We start from the raw sequence: 22,081 nt of genomic DNA, 5'->3' as shown, positions 1-22,081 counted from the left end.
AAGTCAAAGTGATGCCCGGAGTTCTTGTGTTACTAAAATTACAACTACTACTGTGCTAATGATGGGAAAGTAGTCCGCCATGCTGGATTAGTGGCTGTGGTGCTCCGCTGTTGACCCGAAAGCTACACGTTCGATCCTGGCCGTGGCAATTTGGTGGAGCTGAAATAATCGAGCCTCGAGTGCTGTCCGATGCCAGTGCAGGTCAAAGAACACCAGGTGGTGAAAAATTCCGGAGACCTTTACTACGGCGTCTCTCATAATCATGTGGTGCTTTTAGGACGTGAAAACCCAGACATTATTATTAATAAATGGTGAGTTTTTGAAGGGTTCGCTTTTGTTCGACACAGTCAATGAAGTGAAAGGAACGTTAAACTAATTACCCCGTATTCCAAGTGTCCCTTCACTCAACGCTTCACCTTCACTTGAGAAAGCCAGTGGAAGCACCCTCTCTAGGCACGGCAAGTCACTGCATATCAGCGATAATGTGGCGCGATTCTCGAGCAGCGCCACGTCAATTTCAGCCGAGCAGCGGCGCAGTGCTCAACTCTGTCAAGTGAAAGGTGAAATTCGAGTCGAGAATCGTTTGTGAATACGGGGGTAAGGCACGCATGGGGGCAGCATGGGATGCGTAATTTAAAATTTGTGGGTGTGGATCCCGCCAACAGACGGGGTTCTTTTTGTCTAGTTTAACACCTTTCAATTTGGGTCACAATCATAACCTTCAATTGAGCACAATAACTATCGCACCCTGTACTTTCACGAGTTTAACAGTATGTTGGTTTCACTGGCTGTGTAAACTACTGCTGCTAATTTTACTGCTACAGTATGCCCGTAGTCTGTTTGCAACAGCTGTTGCCTGATGCTATTGCTGCTTCGCCATTTGTATTAATAACCGTTCTTTAGTAAGCAGCTGTTGCCTAAGTGTTTATAATGTACGGTATACCTCTTCGTGCAGGTGTTCAGGCGAGGTGCACTGCCTGTTCAGCCTGAGCCGGGACCAGGCCGAGCGGCGTTGCAGAGGCGAGGGCTCGCTACTGGTGCGATATCGATGCCTGAATGGTAGGTGCGCCTGTACAGTAGAGTCCACTGTTAAATGGAACACGTTCGTGTGCAGCGTGTTTGCATCTCACTCTCTTGCAAAGGCATAGTGCCTTATATTTACAACAAATTACCAGTGATTGACGGTTCTGGCTCTTTTTGACAGACTATAGTGCCGTGCGTTATAGTGGGGACGTTAAACCCCACATATCAATCAATCAATATGAATGGTGCTCATTGTAGTGTTCCCTTTAACAGTGGAGGGTACTGTACATGCTAAGTAGTGCTTGGCATATGCTATAAACACCTAGAGATGATGATAGCATACCACCATGACACATGCCAAAGAGCCTTCTACAAATCGTCATTAAAACGATCGTAATCTGATAATCTTCGTCATTTTGTTGTCCCTGCTTGTCATGTTTTTTTGTTCATTTTTCGAATTTTTTTATGAAGCTGCCGTTATTATAGTAACGAATCTGTTACAACATCTCCTATTATTGCAACTTTATCTCAGGTTTCCAGTCATAGAAGTATTTCTGTCCAGTCAGACTAATCTATTTCAATGCAATACAATAGAAAGCGAGATGTTTTCCATCCGTTGGCGGCCTTCTATCTTGAGAAAGTTAGCATTTCAGTTTTGCAGCGCGTCTGCGTAGTTTATAGATGTCTTGGGTTTTGCACATAATTACTTTCTCGCTTTCCGCATACCTAGGCTGAGTGGCTTATTGACATAGCTGAGCCATGGCTTTTGCAGCGAAAGCTGTTATGAGACCAAAACTCGGATCACGCACGGAGCCGTAGTTGTCCGCCGCCGCTGGTGTCCGTAACCGCTATCGTGAAATAAAAAAAAACCTACTACCAAAGATACAATGCAGCTCAAAACCGGGTCAGCTGCGTGCTAGCCCAGTTATGTGAGCTACACTGGTGCTTGGGACTTGTTCGCAAACTTGCCTTAGCCAGGCTTGATGCCGCGATAGGAATCGCATTAGTACGACTTATAAATCGTTTTAAAACAGCTAAAGCACAAGCAGTCGTCCCACAGATCGAATAGCGTATACGAGTGGGTCGTCCAACGCTCCAACCCATTACAAAAGCTTGTTTTTGTCCAGCTACTAACTGTCGCGCATACCCGCTTCAGGCATAATTCCTCATCATCGTCAGCCACAGCATGAACGATTGGCACAAAATTCTTTGCAAGTGTTTAGCGGATACAATGCTTCAGAGAAGAATGACCAAAAATAGCATAGAAAATGCTGATCTACTACCTAAGGATTATTATTAATGCTCTTCTCTCTTCTGAATACTCTTCTAGCTTTCGCTGTGACTGTGCTGCGTCTTCCGCGCAGCACTGGCGTTTTTATTCGGATGTTATGATCAAACTCAAGAAATGTCGGTTATTGTCTACTTTCCTTCACAGATCACGAATCGAGGACATTTTGATTTCAAGAGAAAGTCGTTTCAAATTGGTTTCATAACGTCATTTGACCTGTAAATGTGATGATAATAATCGTTGAGGTTTAACGTACCCAAACCATCATATGACCATGAGAGGCTTCGTAGTAGGAGGCTCCGGAAATTTTAACCGTCTCGTGTTATTTGACGTGCACAAACACCTAAGCACATGGGCCTTAAGCGTTTTCGCCTCCATCAAATATTGCAACCGCCGCAGCCGGGATTCGATCCCGCGACCTGCAGGACAACAGCCGAGTGCCTTAGCCACTGATCCACCGTGGCGGACTCGAACGCTGAGTTTACGTTTCTTGAAGCCGTCTCGAACATTATGTTTGTCATGGGCGTCGTATCGGTATACAGTTTTATCCTCCGAGCAGTTTAACTGCAACCATATACTCCTCTACGAAAGAAAATTCTTTCAGTAGCGAACGTCTACCTCGATGGCACACGAGTTGTTATCTCGGCTTCGTATCTGAGAATTCACGGCTCATCAATTTCATGTACTCTAACGGATGCTCATGTCTCCCAAATTAATAAAGGAAATTAAGAAAGTCAAGACTGCATGACGAAGGGACAGGAATGTTTTGTAGAGCGGAGTTTGCTCTAGGGATAACGCGAGCCTCTTCAGCGCCACAGATTTCGGCCTCGTTCATTAGAGAACACGATAAGCCCGGAACGAACATCGTGGACGTCGAGCGGTCTCGCCTGCGTGGAACGGATCAGCGAACACCGCTAATCAGCCATAGCCTATAGCGTGCTATCATATATCCAAGGCCCGTATCCAGCCAAATTCTGTGTGCACACATGGCGAACACATACAACGCGCTGCGGAGTCGTTATAAATACGCTTATGCGACCTTGGATTAAGATAGTCGTTGCTTCCACGCGCGCAGGTATATGGACCACCGCGCGCTTGCGAAATCTGCGACGCCCGCAAGTTGAGTGCAGCCTCGGCAGGTAATGCTGCCGTGGTTAAATGCACCGACACCGCCCCATGAGGAAAGTACACAAATTCGTGGCAGGTCTTCTGATTGATTGATTTGTGGGGTTTAACGTCCCAAAAGCACCATATGATTATGAGAGACGCCGTAGTGGAGGGCTCCGGAAATTTCGACCCCCTGGGGTTCTTTAACGTGCGCCTAAATCTGAGCACACGGGCCTACAACATTTCCGCCTCCATCGGAAATGCAGCCGCAGCCGGGAATCGAACCCACGACCTGCGGGTCAGCAGCCGAGTACCTTAGCCTCTAGACCACCGCGGCGGGGCATGGCAGGTCTTCTGCTCACATAAAAGAAAAGCTGTAAATTCAAGCCCACCTGACATTTATTGTCGATCACACTGCTGCGAAACCTTTGCCTTCAAGTTTTGCGGTGGAGCGTATACGTTACGTTGAGTTGCCGTTCATGCAGGGTTGTTCAAGCTATAGCGAAAACATTCCACAGCATGTGTTGAAGCCAGTGGAGGAATGCTGTAAAAGCGTGAATGTCGCTGCACGGTACTTTTGCGCCGTATGCTGCTCGAGGGTTGCGTCACGCTTGTAATCGTAAGTAGCCTTTCGGCATTTGTCCATTGCAAAATACGCATCATGCTGTAGTTTTAAACACGAAGCATTTCTTTGCGTATCGGAGGCACTTTTGAATCTATCTATCTATCTATCTATCTATCTATCTATCTATCTATCTATCTATCTATCTATCTATCTATCTATCTATCTATCTATCTATCTATCTATCTATCTATCTATCTATCTTTCTATCTGTCTGTCTGTCTGTCTGTCTGTCTGTCTGTCTGTCTGTCTGTCTATATCTATCTATCTATCTATCTATCTATCTATCTATCTATCTATCTATCTATCTATCTATCTATCTATCTATCTATCTATCTATCTATCTATCTATCTATCTATCTATCTATCTATCTATCTATCTATCTATCTATCTACCTATCTACCTACCTACCTACCTACCTACCTACCTACCTACCTACCTACCTACCTACCTACCTACCTACCTACCTACCTACCTACCTACCTACCTACCTACCTACCTACGTCTGGGTGCTCTCATGATCACCCCTTTAACACCAAAATTATTACGGGAATGTAAGATGGTTTGCCGAACATGATGCGCTCGTCATGACAAGAATAATGTAACAATCTCAACGCGTAAGTCGTCAAACACTTTCCGAAGAACAGTGGCACATACCCGGGGGCGCGTCTGCAAGTATGCGGGTATGTGCCACAAGTGATAGGCATTTCATATCTACACAGGAACGGCGAGAACACACATGAGTAACTTTAACGCTTGTGCGTTACGAAAAAGCTGCCAGGCAGCGGTGACCGCACAAATGCAAAGAATAAACGCCAGTGTCCCAGCAGGAATCGAACCCTAGGAGTGTACGTGGCGGTCAAGTATTCAACCACAGACTCGCACCAGGTCTCGGAAATACATTGAAAATAGACCACAATCACAGTGAAACGTAAATTCTGGCTGCAGTACTGGCTATCAAATTTTCATAAACATGACATATGTATTCCTGTGATACAGCCGTCATGTTGGGTTAACGTCAATGGTAGTTAGGCGCCATCTAGCGCTTCACCAGCGCTTTATATCAGCTTACTGCTTCTGGCGTTGCTAATATCTGTGTTGCTGTTGGCACCGTTAGGCAACTACGAACAACTGCTAATATAAAACATATGCGGCTGTTTAACGCACGTGTGTGCGTGAATTTGTACGTATATATAGCACCTCTTCCTAATGTTTCGTTCAATAACAAATCATGGCATAACCACGGAGTGATTGATGATAAGTGGGGCGAAGCGTCCGTCTGTGCTTCCGTTCGTGCGTCCATCTATGCGTCCCACCAAACACGATCCGGCAAGCGTACTCCTCCACGTACGGCGACGATCCAGGAGAATGACAGACAACGGAAGCGAGCGGCCTTTTATGGCGCTCGCACCTCGCACAGCCCCGTGCAGCCCGTGAAACAGCCAATCGGAGAGCAGCTGCACTTCCAACGCCATCTAGTGTACATTCACTCAAAAAGACATATTGCATATCTCTGTGCGACAGCGCCATCTAGGACTCCTAACTAGACGAGAAATGGCGATGAAGACATAGAATGCGTACGGTGCGATGTAGCATATCGTCACCCAACTGCACTTTGTGTGCATCTCTATGGGACAGCGCCATTTATTGAATGATAAGGGAGACGCTACTGGTGTGGTACGCTGGGTTGAGTGACGACAACCGAAGACTGACCACGTGATGCTATAAGGAGCTTCTCCCCTAAATATTAAAACATATTCACCTTGCAACCGCACGCTTCTCTTAGCCCCGATTCCTAAGGTGACAAGGAATCTGTCAAATTTCCTTTCTTTCTTTCTTTCTTTCTTTCTTTCTTTCTTTCTTTCTTTCTTTCTTTCTTTCTTTCTTTCTTTCTTTCTTTCTTTCTTTCTTTCTTTCTTTCTTTCCTTCTTTCTTTCCTTCTTTCTTTCTTCCTTTCTTTCTTTCTTTCTTTCTTTCTTCCTTTCTTTTTTTCTTTCTTTTTTCCTTCTTTCTTTCTTTCTTTCTTTCTTTCTTTCTCTCTCTCTTCATCACGCTTCATTGCAATGCGAAGAACAGCCGTGGAACGGTAGATCTATCAAGATTGCACGTCCCTTTCGCAACGGCACAGGCATTCTTGCCGTCGCGCACGTTAATCCTTCATACCAACCGTGAGCAATCTGGAAACCGGATTAGGTTGGAGCTTCTTCGCTCCGGAGTGTTCTTAGCTGTTCGATCAACCGGATTAGCGGGAGGCGCGCTGCACATTCAGATTTGTCTAGCGGCATGTACATCACTAGCAATCTTTATAGCAGCTGTCAATTTAGTACGCATACAGAATTTTAACGTAGTAGAGAACGTACTCACTTTATTGAATTCTGAAGCAAGCAGGGTACGCTCTAGTATTACATTATTATGTCCGATGTATGTATGTATGTATGTATGTATGTATGTATGTATGTATGTATGTATGTATGTATGTATGTATGTATGTATGTATGTATGTATGTATGTATGTATGTATGTATGTATGTATGTATGTATGTATGTATGTATGTATGTATGTATGTATGTATGTATGTATGTATGTATGTATGTATGTATGTATGTATGTATGTATGTATGTATGTATGTATGTATGTATGTATGTATGTATGTATGTATGTATGTATGTACACACAAGGCCCAGATGGTTTCGAGCGTGCGACGGAATTTACGCGTGAAGAGCTGGTGAATCCTCACAATACCAGCCCCTACCCTGACGTTCCGGACCAGGGTCGTTCGACAGACATTGTCAGCCTAACTACGCTGCAAAAAGAAAAACATACGCCATCAGAACCACCTGATGCCATGTCTGTTGTGCTCTCATCGTCGAGTGATAACACACATGGGAGTCAAAGCACTGCAGGAATTTCGAATCCACCAACGCCGGTGCATTGTCAACTGACAGAAGCATTTACAATCAAGGATGACTCACAACCATCTTGGGAGCTTTCTCATCAGCCTGTCACGCTGCTTTCATCGCAAGACAAGCCTAGCAGTACAGTGTCGACTACCCACAATATACTGATCACATCACCATCTAAAGAAAAGCAGACTCATGTTCCTGAAAGAGGACCATCTGGCGAACTTTCGCAACAAGACGAGCAATTTCAAAAAAGGCAACTCCACGAACTCCAAGAACTGCAACTGCTACTCGAGCAAGAATGACGATCAAGTGAAACCTCCTCACGAGTGCACTTGTGGCTGAAAGGTCATCAGAGACAACATCAATTAAAGAAGCAAAGACAAAGTCGATGCCTAAGCCATCATCACAGAAAGCAACGTCGACAAAATTTTCTGCACCAATTCTCAAAGCCATGTCTGCGATCCAACAAACTGAGAGAACGCCACAGAAAGTTACGAAAGAGACATGAAGCTACTACGTATACAACGGAGAAAGAAAGACATCGTCCCATCATCCTCGGTTCTCACGCGCGCCGACTAGAAGCAAAGCATCTATTGCCACAACGGCGCCGGATCCGATGCCAAAGACATCCGTCAATCCAATGCTACACAGATTTCAAGCCTTGTTCGTTCTTCACAAGACCTCAAGTCGTGTCATCATCAGTGGAGATGTGCAGGGCAGGGTTATGCTATCCAGGGCACAACAGCCAGCCTCGTCCACCAGAGCTACCCTAGATATGACCGGACTGCTGCCCTACACTGTGAAGCTTTTGTGCGGGTTAAGAAACTCCCTCCTGAAATCGAACTACCGCGCATTTCGACATTCTTCACTTTATACTTTTTGTTGGTTTGTTGATTGTAACTCGCGCATTCTTTCGGGGGGGGGGGGAGGGGAAATCATGTGACGTATGAAGGCATGGTAGAAGCCGATGAAGAAGAAGTGCTTGCGAATAAACATGGCGTATGAGCCAGGCCACGTCTCCCATTCATTATAGCGTCACATGTGTGTATGTATGTATGTATGTATGTATGTATGTATGTATGTATGTATGTATGTATGTATGTATGTATGTATGTATGTATGTATGTATGTATGTATGTATGTATGTATGTATGTATGTATGTATGTATGTATGTATGTATGTATGTATGTATGTATGTATGTATGTATGTATGTATGTATGTATGTATGTATGTATGTATGTATGTATGTATGTGTGTGTGTGTGTGTGTGTGTGTGTGTGTGTGTGTGTGCGTGTGTGTGTGTGTGTGTGTGCGTGTGTGTGTGTGTGTTTTCCCCATCGACTGTCGCTGTTGCCCGTTATGTATGGCAAGAAATGTGATCACAGTAGGTAAACTTCTTGAGCCACCAAGCTTTACAAACTTCTTGAGCTGCCCTGTTACCAGTGAGTCCACAGTCTTACGCCAAGGGTTGCAGAACGTACAGCATGCTACCGAACTTGGGCGTCGAAGAATTGTAAAGAATCTAGTGTGACCAAAACCTCGCGCTCGTATTCGTGAGTTTGGACAAGTCTGCCGGGCTGTCGCAGACTCGCCGTATATTCGTGTAAATCCTCGAGCGCATCGTGAGTGAGGGTCAGCAGACGCTTACCTGCCACGACGTGTACCTGACGCACGCAATCTGCCCACCCCCTTTCAATTTGCCTTCTCGTATCAACGCTCGCTGCGCAGCTGTGCCGCCAGCTGTGAGTAAATGCACAGAGCTTATGGCGTGTATAAGGATACCCGGAAATGAAATTACGCGATACGCTGTGATTTCTTTTTATAACTTTGCACTCGTAAAAAAACTTTGTGGAATAATGAAGACAAAAAAAAACACCTTCTTTCCATTTAAATCTTTACAGCAAACTGCAGTTTTTCCTGGTACTATGAGCGTGTTTGTTCATGTTCTTGCTTTCTTTATTGCGGCTGCATTTCCGATAGAGGCGAAAATGCTACAAGCCCGTGTTCTCACATTTGGGTGCACTTTATAGAACCCCAGGTGGTCTGAATTTCTGCAGCCCCCCACTATACGAGAAGACGAGAGCTCGTCTTCTTCTTGTCCCTTTGTCGTAGTTCTGTTCTCGTGCTATAACAATCATCGTGTCATACCAGCTATAGCCCGAACCGCCACGCTTCTAAACCCGCATATCAATCTAGACACACTAAGTGAAGGCCGAGCGGCGTGTTCTTCGAGCGATGCTTGATAATTTTGATTTCCGATAAAGTGGCTGAAACGACGGATCCACCCCATGATGCGCATAAGGTCACAAACGCCATTGCGAAGTCGTGGTCTCTGGTGGTGGGTGGGATCTATAGCCGGCTACATGTACGGCTCACTTTGAAATGAAATACTTCCTTTTCATGTACGTACATGCACAACAGGCCCTATATTATTCGCTATTCGCGCATGACGTCACACACGTCATGGCAAAGTAATGCTCTCTGATGGTGGGTGGGATCTATAGCCGGCTACATGTACGGCTCACTTTGAAATGTAATACTTCCTTTTCATGTACGTACATGCACAACAGGCCCTATATTATTCGCTATTCGCGCATGACGTCACACACGCCATGGCAAAGTAATGCTCTCTGGTAGTGGGTGCGGCCTATAGCCGGCTAAATGTATGCTCACTTTGAAATGAAATACTTCCTTTTCATGTATGTACATGCACAACAGACCCTATATTACTCGCTGAAAACCGCTATTTGGTTGATGTCCCTTTCAAAACTCGTGTCTTCGCAGAGCGCTCGCTGATGCAAAAGTGCGGTGCGCACGTTCGTTCCCCGACCGAGGGCTACCTGTCGTCTCCGGGCTTCCCGCACTTCTACCCTGCGCTGTCCAACTGCTCCTGGCTCCTGGAGGCGTCTCCGGGACAGACCATCGCGCTCAGGATACTCGACCTCTCCATCAGGCCGCCAAGGGTGAGTGGGCCGGCTGCGTACAGCCCAGTCATCTTTCGAAGTTATCCACCATTTCTTGCAGCGACGTGCGGGCACGGTCGTGTTGATCACGTGGTTGTAACAGGCCTCCGGCCAGCGAAGCGGCTCTTGTCGTACCTAGTTTTCTAATGGTACACCACATAAAAATTTGGCGCTATAGTGTCTAAGGAAGCAGCAAGGCATAGCGCTTCAGCGAGTGTATAGGGATAACGCGTAGTACATGGATTCGTATAAACTTTGTTCTTTGGCTCCGTTTGGCTCCGTGTGGCCTACTTGCACTTTGTCACAATACGAAGTTCGGCAAACGTTCAGCAGTTCTACTTACCACCTTAACCTATTTAGGTTCGCTAATTCGAATTGCGTCCCGTAACTCACAACAATGTGTTCTTTTTTTTTTGTCTGACACAAACACCGAAGCACAACAAGAAGCAAAGCTAAAAGGACGTTTGAAGCCGCAAGCATCGCCATCAGGCAAATCCGTGTTCTGCTCATCATTCCCGTTGTGGCTCAGCGACTGCAGCGCCATAGTTTTCTCTAGTAAACGTAGGAAACTCTATCATTGTTCTAATCAACTCAGTCACGACGAGTTCATTTTCCTTCAGCAGAGTGACTTGTTGGGTGAGTTGGTTCATTCTTACGGTATAGCTTTTAGCACGAAAAAAAAAAAAAAAACCCGAGAGACGGACAAGCGACTTCATTCTCCTTGGTGAGTAAAGCATTAATCGGGTTTCCCTATGCAGGGATAAATTTGCTAATATAAGCAAGCGCTTTAGGAAGTTTGTTGCGTTACGTGTGAGTAATTTTCGGGCATGCTTGTTTTCTATGCAAGTCTCAGTGCTACGTACCCAGTCTCAAATGAACAGTTTGCAATAATCTGCAAGTCGGCTTTCCTGTAAGCCTTGTTTTCCAACTAAAAACTTGTTCACAGACTGCTTTTCTCGCTCATTTCGTTCTACTCGCGTGCTCACGTGCCTTCGTTCGCTGCACAATGAGCGAGAAAAGCATTTTGTGAACGAGAGTTTTTGGTTGAAAAACAAACCTTACAGGAAAGCCGCCTCGCAGATTGTTGCAAACTATATCCATTAAGCTGCTGTAATCATTCCACCCGAGCAGTTTTGAGTCCGAATGTTTGTACATACACGAACACGCGCGTGTGTGAATGTTCGCGTCCATGTATCTCATGTCCGTGCATTCGTTGCGTGCGTAGTGTGCATGCATATATCTGTTTTGAATATAAACTACTGCCAAGTAGAACAAGCGACTGTTCGGAAGCACCCGACTTTATTCATTAGAAATTTAACATGCATCGCAAAGAAAAAGAAAAAAAATAGAAACTACGATTACAATCCAAACTACTATTTGCCGTATCTCACGCTACATGCCCAGGCGCAGCTCTGTTCTTTAATGAAGCGAACAGTATGCGTGTTCAGCTTTTGACGGGACGACAGAACTCAATCGGATACATGCAATCGACAGCATTCGTCGCAGCGTATAGTTACCTGGCAAACTGTTAAGGCCTTGCCTGTAACAGTGTAGCAACGCAGCGTAAAAGTGCTAACACCGCTCAGAGAGGCACGTTACGCATGAGCAGTTGCCTACTTCAACCTCGCACTCGCTATAGACAGGTCCTTCAACTTGATGTAAACCTGATGGGGTTGTCGGAGAGGCTCGATGTAAATAGTTACGTACAGCGTAACTATTTCCGCTGTATAGCCGCAGGTGAAATCTTTTATGTCAATAAGAATGATGTGGTCTGCGGCCAGCACCATTTCGCCTTCGACGAAGCAACGCGATCCGACGCCCCAATCAAGAAATTTCAGCCCAGCGCCATGCGACATTGTCGCGTTGACCCTGTTAGGCGCAGCCATCTTTGTTTTTTCGACCAGTTTTTCCAGCTCACGAAGCGTTTTCTGCAGTGGCGAGTAGAGCACTTTAACGCCACGTAATTTAACGCCACGTGGTCGGAGCACTTTAACGCCACGTGGTCGGTCAGAATGGAACGCGATGCGCGCGTCTCCTTTCCTGCTTGAGCAAGCACGCTTGACACAGCCACGTTTCGATAGGAAAGCACGAGAGCTCCGGCGGCCACGTGCGTCGTGATTGCTGAGAGAAGGGGGAGAGACCACAACAGGCCTGGCACCACGCCAGGGCACGGACGGATGGACGTGAGCGTGAGGAATTGACGGCTATCACTTTAATAGTGAGCATCATTTCTGAGCCCTAGCACGGACTATCTCCAAGAGGCAATCGCTTAGCTGAACATTTGTGTTTAGAAAAGGTGTTTAATGATATAGATATATATGCCGCTCAGCTACCGGAGAGCAAAGCGCCGTACCAACTATCCGCTTATCTCGCAGGCTATGTTTACGGACTTCTGCAGCTGCACTGGAAGTTCGTATGTTTAGAAAAAGTGGGAAACGAATTCGAGCACTAGGTACTCTACTATTGGAGAGCACAAAGCCGTCCCGTGAGCCTCACCCTGGATGAGGCCCTGTCGACAAAAAACCGAAGGAGAAAGTGCGCTTTGGAAACCGGTCCTCTGCCAAGTAAGACACGCTCGTGGTTTAGAAGAAATGTTTGGTGATTTAGAGTGCAAAGTACTCTACTATGGGAGCTGTCCCGTTGAACCAGGCGAGCAGGTGTATACAGTTAATTTACAGCCTTTATCATGTTTAGAAAAATTTTATTCCATCGTGGTACAGAACAAATTATAGGAAGCAGCGTTCGAATAATAAGGACAGCAATACACCCAACCGAGTGAGCACAAAGTACATGAAATGTTGAAACAAAAATGTCCAGTTCCGTAATAAGTCCGTAACGTGTGTTACTATGGCCCAAGACGTACACACACTAACTTATATTATTATACATAATTTACTTCACGACGTATATACAATATATATATATTATATGGCGTAAGCTATTTACATAAATGCATAGTGATGTCACGAACGTTTTATATACAACTGTCACATGTCCCGTTAATTCGGGAGGCGATCGCCGGGCTAATTCCAAGGGCCGAAGTATCAGCCCCCCGAACCGCACCACGATTGGATTGGATTGGATAAACTTTTATTTGGTCCTCCAAAACACAGATCACTGTGTTGCGGGCAGCTCCCACGTGGGGACTGAGATGCCAAGCTCCTCAGCCACCTCGCGGGCTTGGTGGACAGCCCAGAGCTGATCTGCCAAGGATGAGCTGCGGATTGCCGCCTCCCATCTGGCAGAGGTGATGTTCGATATATGAGCGAATTTGGTGCACTGCCAGAGCATGTGTTCTAATGAAGCTATTTCCCCACAATGTGGACAAAGATTACTTGGATATAGGTCAGGGTACATGATGTGTAACATTTTCAAAGTAGGGTACATCCGCGTTTGCAAAAGCCTTAATGTAAGTGCTTGGGGCCGGGTTAGATTTCTGTGAGGTGGAGGGAAAATCCTTCTAGACAGGTAGAAATGTTTAGTGAGCTCGTTATATGTTGTAAGAATTTCCCGGTTATCCCCTTCACCGGTAGAACGCATCCCCGGGGAGGGGCGGTTGGAGAGTTCATTGTGCACCACGAAAGCGTGGACAATTTAGAAGTGGTCCTATTTGGCGCGCCAGCGGACGCTGGCTGTGGCCCAAAGAACAAGTCAGAGCCGAGAGTTGATAAACAAAACAAAATTATGTTCTCAGTTATGGCAGATCAAAACGATACACAAGTGTGCACACTCGACAATAGTTGAATACAATATGTCACCAATCAAACAATGTGCTACACAGTACAATCAGCCACACTCGAAACAACGGACACAGACAACAACACGCACTACAATGCAGTCGCATGCATCGAACAACCAAGACACTTAAAGACTAAAGAGTTAGAAAACTTATTCAGTCCAAAGTTCTTGGAACAAAATTCTGGATGATACTCTTCCGAGAATCACTCACTCAAACTCCAGCGTTGTTGTCGTTCCGCTGCCCCCGAAGTTGCTCTTCCAGGAAACCTCGCGTCTTCACTTGGCCGCTCTCCAAGCTTCAAACTTCTTCGCCGGAAACACGTCGTCTTCACACACGCAGCTGTTGCCACGCGTCTTCGCTCGATAGCGGTATACACACACTCTTGCCTGTAGCTCGAGTCTTCACCCCTCAAGTGGAAATCATATTCTTCTCCTCCTTTGTCACGGAAGACAAAAGGCTTCGCCCACAAAGCGGAACACCCTACGCACTCTGGCGCATACTTTCTTGTTCTCCTGCTTTGTCACTACGGACAAAACCTTCACCGACAGACGCGGCGGTATAACACCACGCACACTGGCGCTAACTTCCTTCTTCCCCTGATCTCCCATCTCTGCTGCTCGGTTAAATACCTTCCGCGCGAGATTCCAGAAAATTCTCATCATTTTGTCGGCGCGATGCGCAGCGAAGGCTGGGGAAAAGGACGAGACGGTACGAGGGCCGTCCGCGAAAGATGACGCAACCCTGCATCACCACGCCCCTTACCATCGAGAACTTTCTAGGGCTTGCTCGGCTGCCGATGCGAGGAGGTTCGTCGGCGAACCTATGCTTCCGAGAGGGGAGAGGGACGCGCGCCCTGGATGTCTTTGGATGCTTGTTTTCTTTTTTTTTTATCGTTGACCTCGCCGTGTCACTCCGGCGCTTTGTGGCGAGAATTTGGCGGCGCGCCCTTTTTCAGCGCTCGTTTTGTGACAACAACCAACGGGTAAGAAAGCATGCACACAGAAAAGTGCGCATATATATATATATATATATATATATATATATATATATATATATATATATATATATATATATATATATATATATGTATATATATATATATATTGTAGTGAAGAAGAGGAGCTTCAGCGGCATTTCTCGGCGCATCAGGGGCATCGCCATCAGCATAAGCTCGTGCTTGCTGTGCTTGGCCAGACGCTGCTGACTGCTTTGCTTTCTGCGTTCTGCGCTGCAAATAAACCCCGTTACAAGTGGTGGATTCTGCTGGGTTTCGATCACCCTGGAGCTTCGGAATCGCATTTTACCATCCATTATGCCTACCGACGCAAGCGCCACTCCAACTCCTCCACCGGCACCGCCTACTGTTCTCTGCGCCTGTTCTCTGCGTCTGCGAGATCCCCCTGTTTTCTCAGGCACAGAAGACAAGGATGTTGACGACTGGATTTCAATGTATGAGCGAGTGAGTACTCACAACAAATGGGATGACGCCGCCAAGTTGGCCTACGTCTCCTTCTACCTGTCGGACGTGGCCAAGCTGTGGTTTATAAACCACGAAGCGGAACTCCCTACATAGTCGGTCTTCAAAACGAGCCTCACACAAGTTTTCGGACGGCCTGAGGTACGCAAACGCCGTGCCGAACAACGCTTACATACTCGGTCCCAGCAGCTTGGTGAGAATTTCACAAGCTATATTGAGGACGTTCTGGACCTTTGCAAGCGAGTCAACGAGTCGATGTCCGAAGAGCTTAAGATCAAGCATATCATGAAGGGCATTGAGGACGACGCTTTCCAAATGTTGCTTTCTAAGAGTCCTCGCACTGTCCTAGAACTGACCGAGTTATGCCAGAGTTTTGACGAGTTGCGCAGGCAACGTCTTTCCACCCGACGTCCCTCGGTGCTCGACGACTCTTCGTCCAGCCTTTCCACCCTTGGCATAGGAGAAGACCATGCCCCTCTGCTCTCCAAGATCCAAGAGTTCATCCACGCTGAGGTCGCTCGTCAGCTCTCTTTGATGTCCTGCGTACCCGATCAACCACGCAGATTGACATCTACACTCCGCGACTTCATTCAAGACCAGGTCGCACAAGTTCTTCCTCCCGCCCGTGAACCGCCCCCAGTCGCCGCACCTCTCACGTACGCCGAGGCTGTTGCTCGACCTCGACAGCCTGCGTTCCAGCCAGCGCCTACGTATTCGCCGCCGCCCTTTTCGCTGCCGACCTATTCACCGCCGCTTATGCCGATACCACCTCGGCCGCAGTTTTCTGCCCCCCAGCCGCAAGTCGGAGTCTACTCCGACCAATGGCGGACCTACGACAACCGTCCCATATGTTTTGCTTGTGGTGGTGTTGGCCACGTGGCACGTTATTGTCGTCGTCGCCAGACTGCTCAGAACATTCGACGAATGCCCTCTTTCGACCCTCAGTTTTCTTCTACGCCTTCAAGCCCTCCTTCCTCTTCCTTTCCTTCTGATCGTCCACACGGCCCGACCCGCCGCTCCCCATCTCCACGTCGACGTTCGCTTTCCCCTATGCGTCGCCGTTCCGGACCCACCGACCAGGAAAACTAACGGCCACAGTTCCCGAGGCACAAAATGCGTCCCCGTTGCCATGCACAAGTCTTCGCTCCTGTCCAGCTAACGTCATTGAAGTGTCAGTCGATGGTATCGTCGTCATGGCGCTTGTAGACACCGGAGCCGCTCTATCCGTCGTTTCCATCAACCTGTGCCGCGAACTCCGCAAAGTTCTGACGCCATTGTCCGGCCTCTCTCTTAGAACGGCTAACGCACAAAGTGTAACACCTCTCGCAGCCTGTACCACACGAGTCGTCATCGAAGGCATTGTGTATATCGTCGAATTCGTAGTGCTGCCCTCGTGTTCCCATGACATGATACTCGGCTGGGACTTCCTTGCGAATAATAATGCCGTCATTGACTGCTGTCGCGCTGAACTTGAGCTATCTGCACTTCCTGATGTAGACGCTGTCGAAGCCTCCCTGCCGTGTTATAAACTGTTTGTTTCCGACGACACCACCGTACCACCGCGCTCTTCTCTGCTGGTGACTGTGTCGTGTGACGCTATTTCCGACGGTGATGTTTTATTTACGCCCTCTGCCCTGTTCATTCAACGCAAATGTTCTCCACTGCCCATTGCTCTCCTTACTCTCCACCATGACGTCACGAAGACGCTCGTGTACAATACGCTAGAAGGGCCTTTACCTTTATTCTATGGTGAATGTCTCGGTCACGTGCATCCGATTGACGCCCGTCGCATTTTGACGCTCCATCTAGTTTACTTTCTACGGACCTCAGCGCACTCATTTCTGACTCTGTTGTTGACCAGTCACTCCTTGACGCTTTCCACCGCTCCATCGATGTCGCAACGTCTTCTTCAGAACGAAGCCAGTTAGTGAACCTCCTGCAAAAGTTTCGTACTTCTTTTGAAAGCCACGCTTCTGGCCTCAGTCGCACATCGAACATATCTCACAAGATTGACACAGGAAGCCATACGCCTCTACGGCAGCGCCCCTACCGAGTCTCAGCGTCGGAGAGCCGTGTTATTGACGACCAGGTTGCTGACATGCTCCAGCGGGGTATTGTACAGCCTTCTAACAGTCCCTGGGCGTCACCGGTCGTTCTTGTTAAGAAGAAGGACGGCTCCACTCGGTTCTGTGTGGACTATCGACGTTTAAACAAGATCACACGCAAGGACGTTTAGCCGTTACCGCGAATAGACGACGCCCTTGACTGTTTGCAGGGAGCAGAATACTTCTCTTCGCTGGATTTATGGTCTGGATACTGGCAAGTTCCTATGGAAGCATCTGACCGACCGAAAACAGCATTTGTCACACCTGATGGGTTATACGAGTTTACCGTTATGCCTTTCGGCATTTGTAACGCTCCAGCCACTTTTGAAAGAATGATGGACACTATTTTACGAGGCCTCAAGTGGAACACATGTTTATGCTACCTCGATGACGTAGTTGTCTTTTCCACCGATTTCGACACCCATTTAAATCGTCTCGAGCACGTCCTCACACGTCTCACCAACGCCGGCCTTCAACTCAACCTCAAGAAGTGTCGTTTTGGTGCCCGGCAGCGCACCATTCTTGGCCACGTCGTATCGTGGGACGGCATACTTCCTGACCCCGCCAAGCTTCGAGCAGTCGCCGATTTTCCGAAGTCAAAGAACTTGAAGGAACTTAGAAGTTTTGTCGGCTTGTCGTCATACTTCCGACGCTTTATTAGAAATTTTGCTTCTGTATGTGCGCCCCTTACGAACCTTCTTAGCGGCGACAAGGACCTTTCCACCTGGTCACCAGCATGCGACGATGCATTCACCAAATTACGCCACCTGCTGACTTCACCACCCATCCTCCACCACTACGATCCTGCCGCTCCCACGGAGGTTCATACTGATGCCAGCGGTGTTGGACTTGGCGCTGTGCTCGCGCAACGAAAGGCAGGGTTTGATGAATATGTCGTCGCCTACGCAAGCCGAACTTTAACGAAAGCCGAGGCTAACTACTCCGTGACCGAGAAAGAGTGTTTAGCTATTATTTGGGCCCTTGGAAAGTTTCGCCCCTACCTGTATGGTCACGCATTCGACGTCGTCACTGACCACCACGCCCTTTGTTGGCTATCCACACTTAAAGACCCTTCCGGACGACTTGCTCGCTGGGCGCTCAAACTTCAGGAATACGACATCCGCGTTATTTACAGATCTGGTCGTAAGCACACGGACGCCGACGCCCTTTCTCGCTCACCCATATCGGATGAAGGTGTTTGCCTCTCTTCCCTCGAGCCTGCACTTGCGTCATCTGCCTTGCGCAACATGACGGTGGAACAACGAAAGGATCCCTGGATCAGTGGCCTCATAAGCATTATTTCTGATCCTCTCACTCCTTCGCCGTCTCGCGCTCTCCGCCGCCAGGCTAGCAACTTTTGCCTAAGGGATGATCTTCTTTATCGACGCAACTACCTTTCTGACGGTCGCAAGTGTCTCCTTGTGATACGCCGCCATCTTCGAGCTGCTATCTGCGAAGCTTTTCACGCGGACCCACAGTGCGCCCACGCAGGCCTCTTCAAGACATACGCTAGGCTTCGACTCAGATTTTATTGGCGTGGCATGTATAACTACGTGCGGAAATTCATTCGCTCGTGTGCTCAGTGCCAACGACAAAAGTTACCTCCCGGGCAAGTCTACCCGTCACAACCTCTTCCTTGTCCTAGTCGACCTTTTGATCGCGTCGGCATTGACATTTACGGACCACTACCATCAACTATAGCTGGTAATCGCTAGATTATTGTTGCGATAGACCATCTGACACGCTATGCCGAAACAGCCGCGCTGCCGACTGCCACAGCCCGTGACGTTGGAACGTTTCTGTTGCAACATTTCGTTCTGCGTCATGGTGCCCCTCGCGAGCTCTTAAGTGACAGAGGCCGTGCCTTCCTTTCTGACGCCTTAAAGGCATTACTCAACGTATGCCGAATCGTGCACCGCACAAGTACAGCGTACCACCCTCAGACGAATGGCATGACGGAGCGCTTCAACCGTACTCTTGGCAGTATGCTGTCGATGTACGTCGCCTCTGATCATTCAAATTGGGAACAAGTTCTCCCGTTCGTCACCTACGCGTATAATACTGCCGTACAAGCTACTACTGGGTTTTCGCCATACTTTCTTTTGCATGGACGAGAACCTTCAAATACAGTAGACACTATTCTTCCATATAAACCTTATGAGTTCGAAAGTACAACTCTGTCCGAAGCTGCCCGACATGCTGAAGAATGCCGCCAGCTTGCCCGCTCTTTTTCTACCGAGGACCAGTGGCAGCAGCAATCCCGCCAGACTGGGGACCGTTCGGCTCCAAACTTTCCACCTGGTTCATTGGTATGGCTTCGGGCACCTGCTACCGCGCCTGGCCGCTCCGCAAAACTTCTTCCCAAATACATCGGGCCATACCGCGTTGTAGAGCAAACGTCACTCGTCAATTATATCGTGGAGCCCATCATCCCATCCACAGACTTACGCTACCGCGGCCGCGACACTGTCCACGTCTCTCGTCTCAAGCCATATTACGACCCATTAGTCGTTTGTTCTCCCTAATCCGCCAGGATGGCGTCTTTTTGTGCGGAGGGCGATTGTAGTGAAGAAGAGGAGCTTCAGCGGCATTTCTCGGCGCATCAGGGGCATCGCCATCAGCATACGCTCGTGCTTGCTGTGCTTGGCCGGACGCTGCTGACTGCTTCGCTTTCTGCGTTCTGCGCTGCAAATAAACCCCGTTACAATATATATATATATATATATATATATATATTGTGAAGATGAAAACGCATCGTTGGCAAGCAACATCGTCACCGCTTGGGTACTGGGTCCTGGGCTTCTCTCGCTCGCCTCGTGCTGATCGTCGCCGGCATCTGCTTGACCTTTTCTCTGTCCCGATCGTGTTTTCATCTTAGGGCCACCGCCGCAACACACGCCAATAAACCCCTTTTCAATTGGTGGAGGGTGCTGACTTACCCCGTCGCTTGAACCTGGAAGCTGCCATTCGCCGTCGCCTAAACCTGGAGTTGCGCAACCGAACTCTACCTCCCATCATTGCCACCAAAAACGCGCAACCTGACTCTTCCACTCCATCCTCCAGCAACCCCGGCGTTCTTCACTTGTGAGAGCCGAAGGTCTTTAGCGGAGCTGATGAGACCGACGTGGAAGACTAGTTCACTAACTACGAACTGGTGAGCGCGAACAACAAGTGGGATGACGCGGATAAGTTGACTAACGTCATCTTTTACCTCGCTGACGTGGCCGAAATGTGGTATAACAACCACAAAAATGACATTACGACGTGGTTCATCTTCAAAACGTCGTTTGCTGACGTTTTTGGCCGACCCGCTGTCCGCAAGTCGAGAGCCGAACAACGCTTGCGGACTCGCGCACAGAAGCCAACGGAATCGGTCTCCAGCTACATCGAAGACATTATTGCTCTTTGCAACCGTGTGAACGCCACCATGCCCGAGTCGGAGAAGATTCCGCACATCCTCAAAGGGATAAATGATGGCGCATTTCAGATGCTCCTGGCCCGTAATCCTGCCACCGTTGTGGAACTTGTCACTTAGTGTCAAAGTTTCGACGAGTTCAGGAAGCAGCGCGCCCTGACTCGGCCATTTTTCTCACACGCCGACTCGCTCTCCAGTCTTACTTCCGTTCCCGATCACTCACCAACCCTGCAAGAGAATAAAGACTTTATGCGCGAAGAAGTTGCTCGGCAACTGTCGTTGATTCCCTTCACGCAGCAGCCGCCATCATCTCGTCTGCCCTCACCACTCCGCGACCTTATTGCGGAAGAGGTAGCTCAGGCTGTTCCCGTCGCTGCCCACCAGCAGCCTGTGGCCATGCCTGTTGCTCATGCGTCGGCTATCCAGCCTGTGGCCGCGCCTCTTACGTATGCCCAGGGAGTACGCAGCAGACCCCGCTAGCAACATTTGCCACCCATGTCTTCAGTTGCTCCCCACTCCGCCCCTTTTTCGACACCTTGGGCTGCACCGTGAGTCAGCCATTCCTGACGCACTCCTGACAATTGACCAATCTGGAACGCCTGCGGTACTCCAGGACACGTGACACGATTTGTCGCTGTCGCTTCCAACCACTCCACGACGCTACTCGGCCGTTACCGTATGACCCACAGCCCATGCACCTACCTGCTCCCTATCCCTCACCGCAGTATGGATACACTAACCTTCTCGAGTCTCGGTCACCCCAGCCCCCATCTCAGACTCACTCTCCCCGCTCTCCATCTCCTCGCAGGCGATCACTGTCCCCAATGCGTCCCCGACCAGCTTCTTCCAACCGGGAAAACTGAACGCCGTAGTTCCAGAGGCAAGAACTGCGCTGTAGTCGAAATGCTCAAGTCCTCGCACTTCACCTGCTAACGTCGTCGTCATATCTGTCGATGGTGTATCTACCTTTGCCCTCGTCGACACAGGTGCTGCCGTTTCTGTTATAGCCGCCCAGCTCTGCCACTCTCTACGCCAAGTGACCCCGCCGCTCTCTGGACTATCGCTTCGCACGGCTAGCGCACAACCAGTTCGACCTCTCGGCACCTGTACGGCCCGCATATTCATCCAAGGCTCTATGTACGTTGTCGAGTTCATCGTCCTTTTGGTGTGCTCGCATGACGTTATCCTCGGGTGGGACTTTCTGTCAAATCATCATGCCGTCATCGACTGCGCACGCGCGGAAGTTCAATTTTTGCACCTGTGTGACGAACCTTCGCACGAAACCCTCGAGCGGTCGCCAAAACTCGTCGTGCGTGAGGACACTGAAATTCCGCCAGCCTCTCTTGCCGTTGTCTCTGCTTGCTGCAATCACCATAATGATGCTACGGTAATGTTTACACCTTCCGACATTTTCGTGAGCCGCCGAACTGTTTC

At 48.5% G+C, this 22,081-nt stretch overlaps 1 protein-coding gene across 2 annotated transcripts in view; it reads left to right on the top strand.

Annotated features, from left to right (window-relative positions):
- Positions 1 to 22,081, top strand: part of LOC119163309 (uncharacterized) — a 135,037-nt gene that overhangs the window by 69,820 nt on the left and 43,136 nt on the right. For both annotated transcript variants that reach the window (XM_075873698.1, XM_037415273.2), the window contains 2 exons: positions 956 to 1,059; positions 9,733 to 9,911. In XM_075873698.1, the coding sequence (XP_075729813.1) occupies positions 956 to 1,059; positions 9,733 to 9,911 (283 nt within the window). The remainder of the gene's footprint in view (positions 1 to 955; positions 1,060 to 9,732; positions 9,912 to 22,081) is intronic.

Source organism: Rhipicephalus microplus, chromosome 9 (assembly GCF_043290135.1).
Source record: "Rhipicephalus microplus isolate Deutch F79 chromosome 9, USDA_Rmic, whole genome shotgun sequence".
NCBI lineage: Eukaryota > Metazoa > Arthropoda > Arachnida > Ixodida > Ixodidae > Rhipicephalus > Rhipicephalus microplus.
Note: the sequence above shows the minus strand (reverse complement) of the source record. Positions and strands in the feature narration are given on the sequence as shown.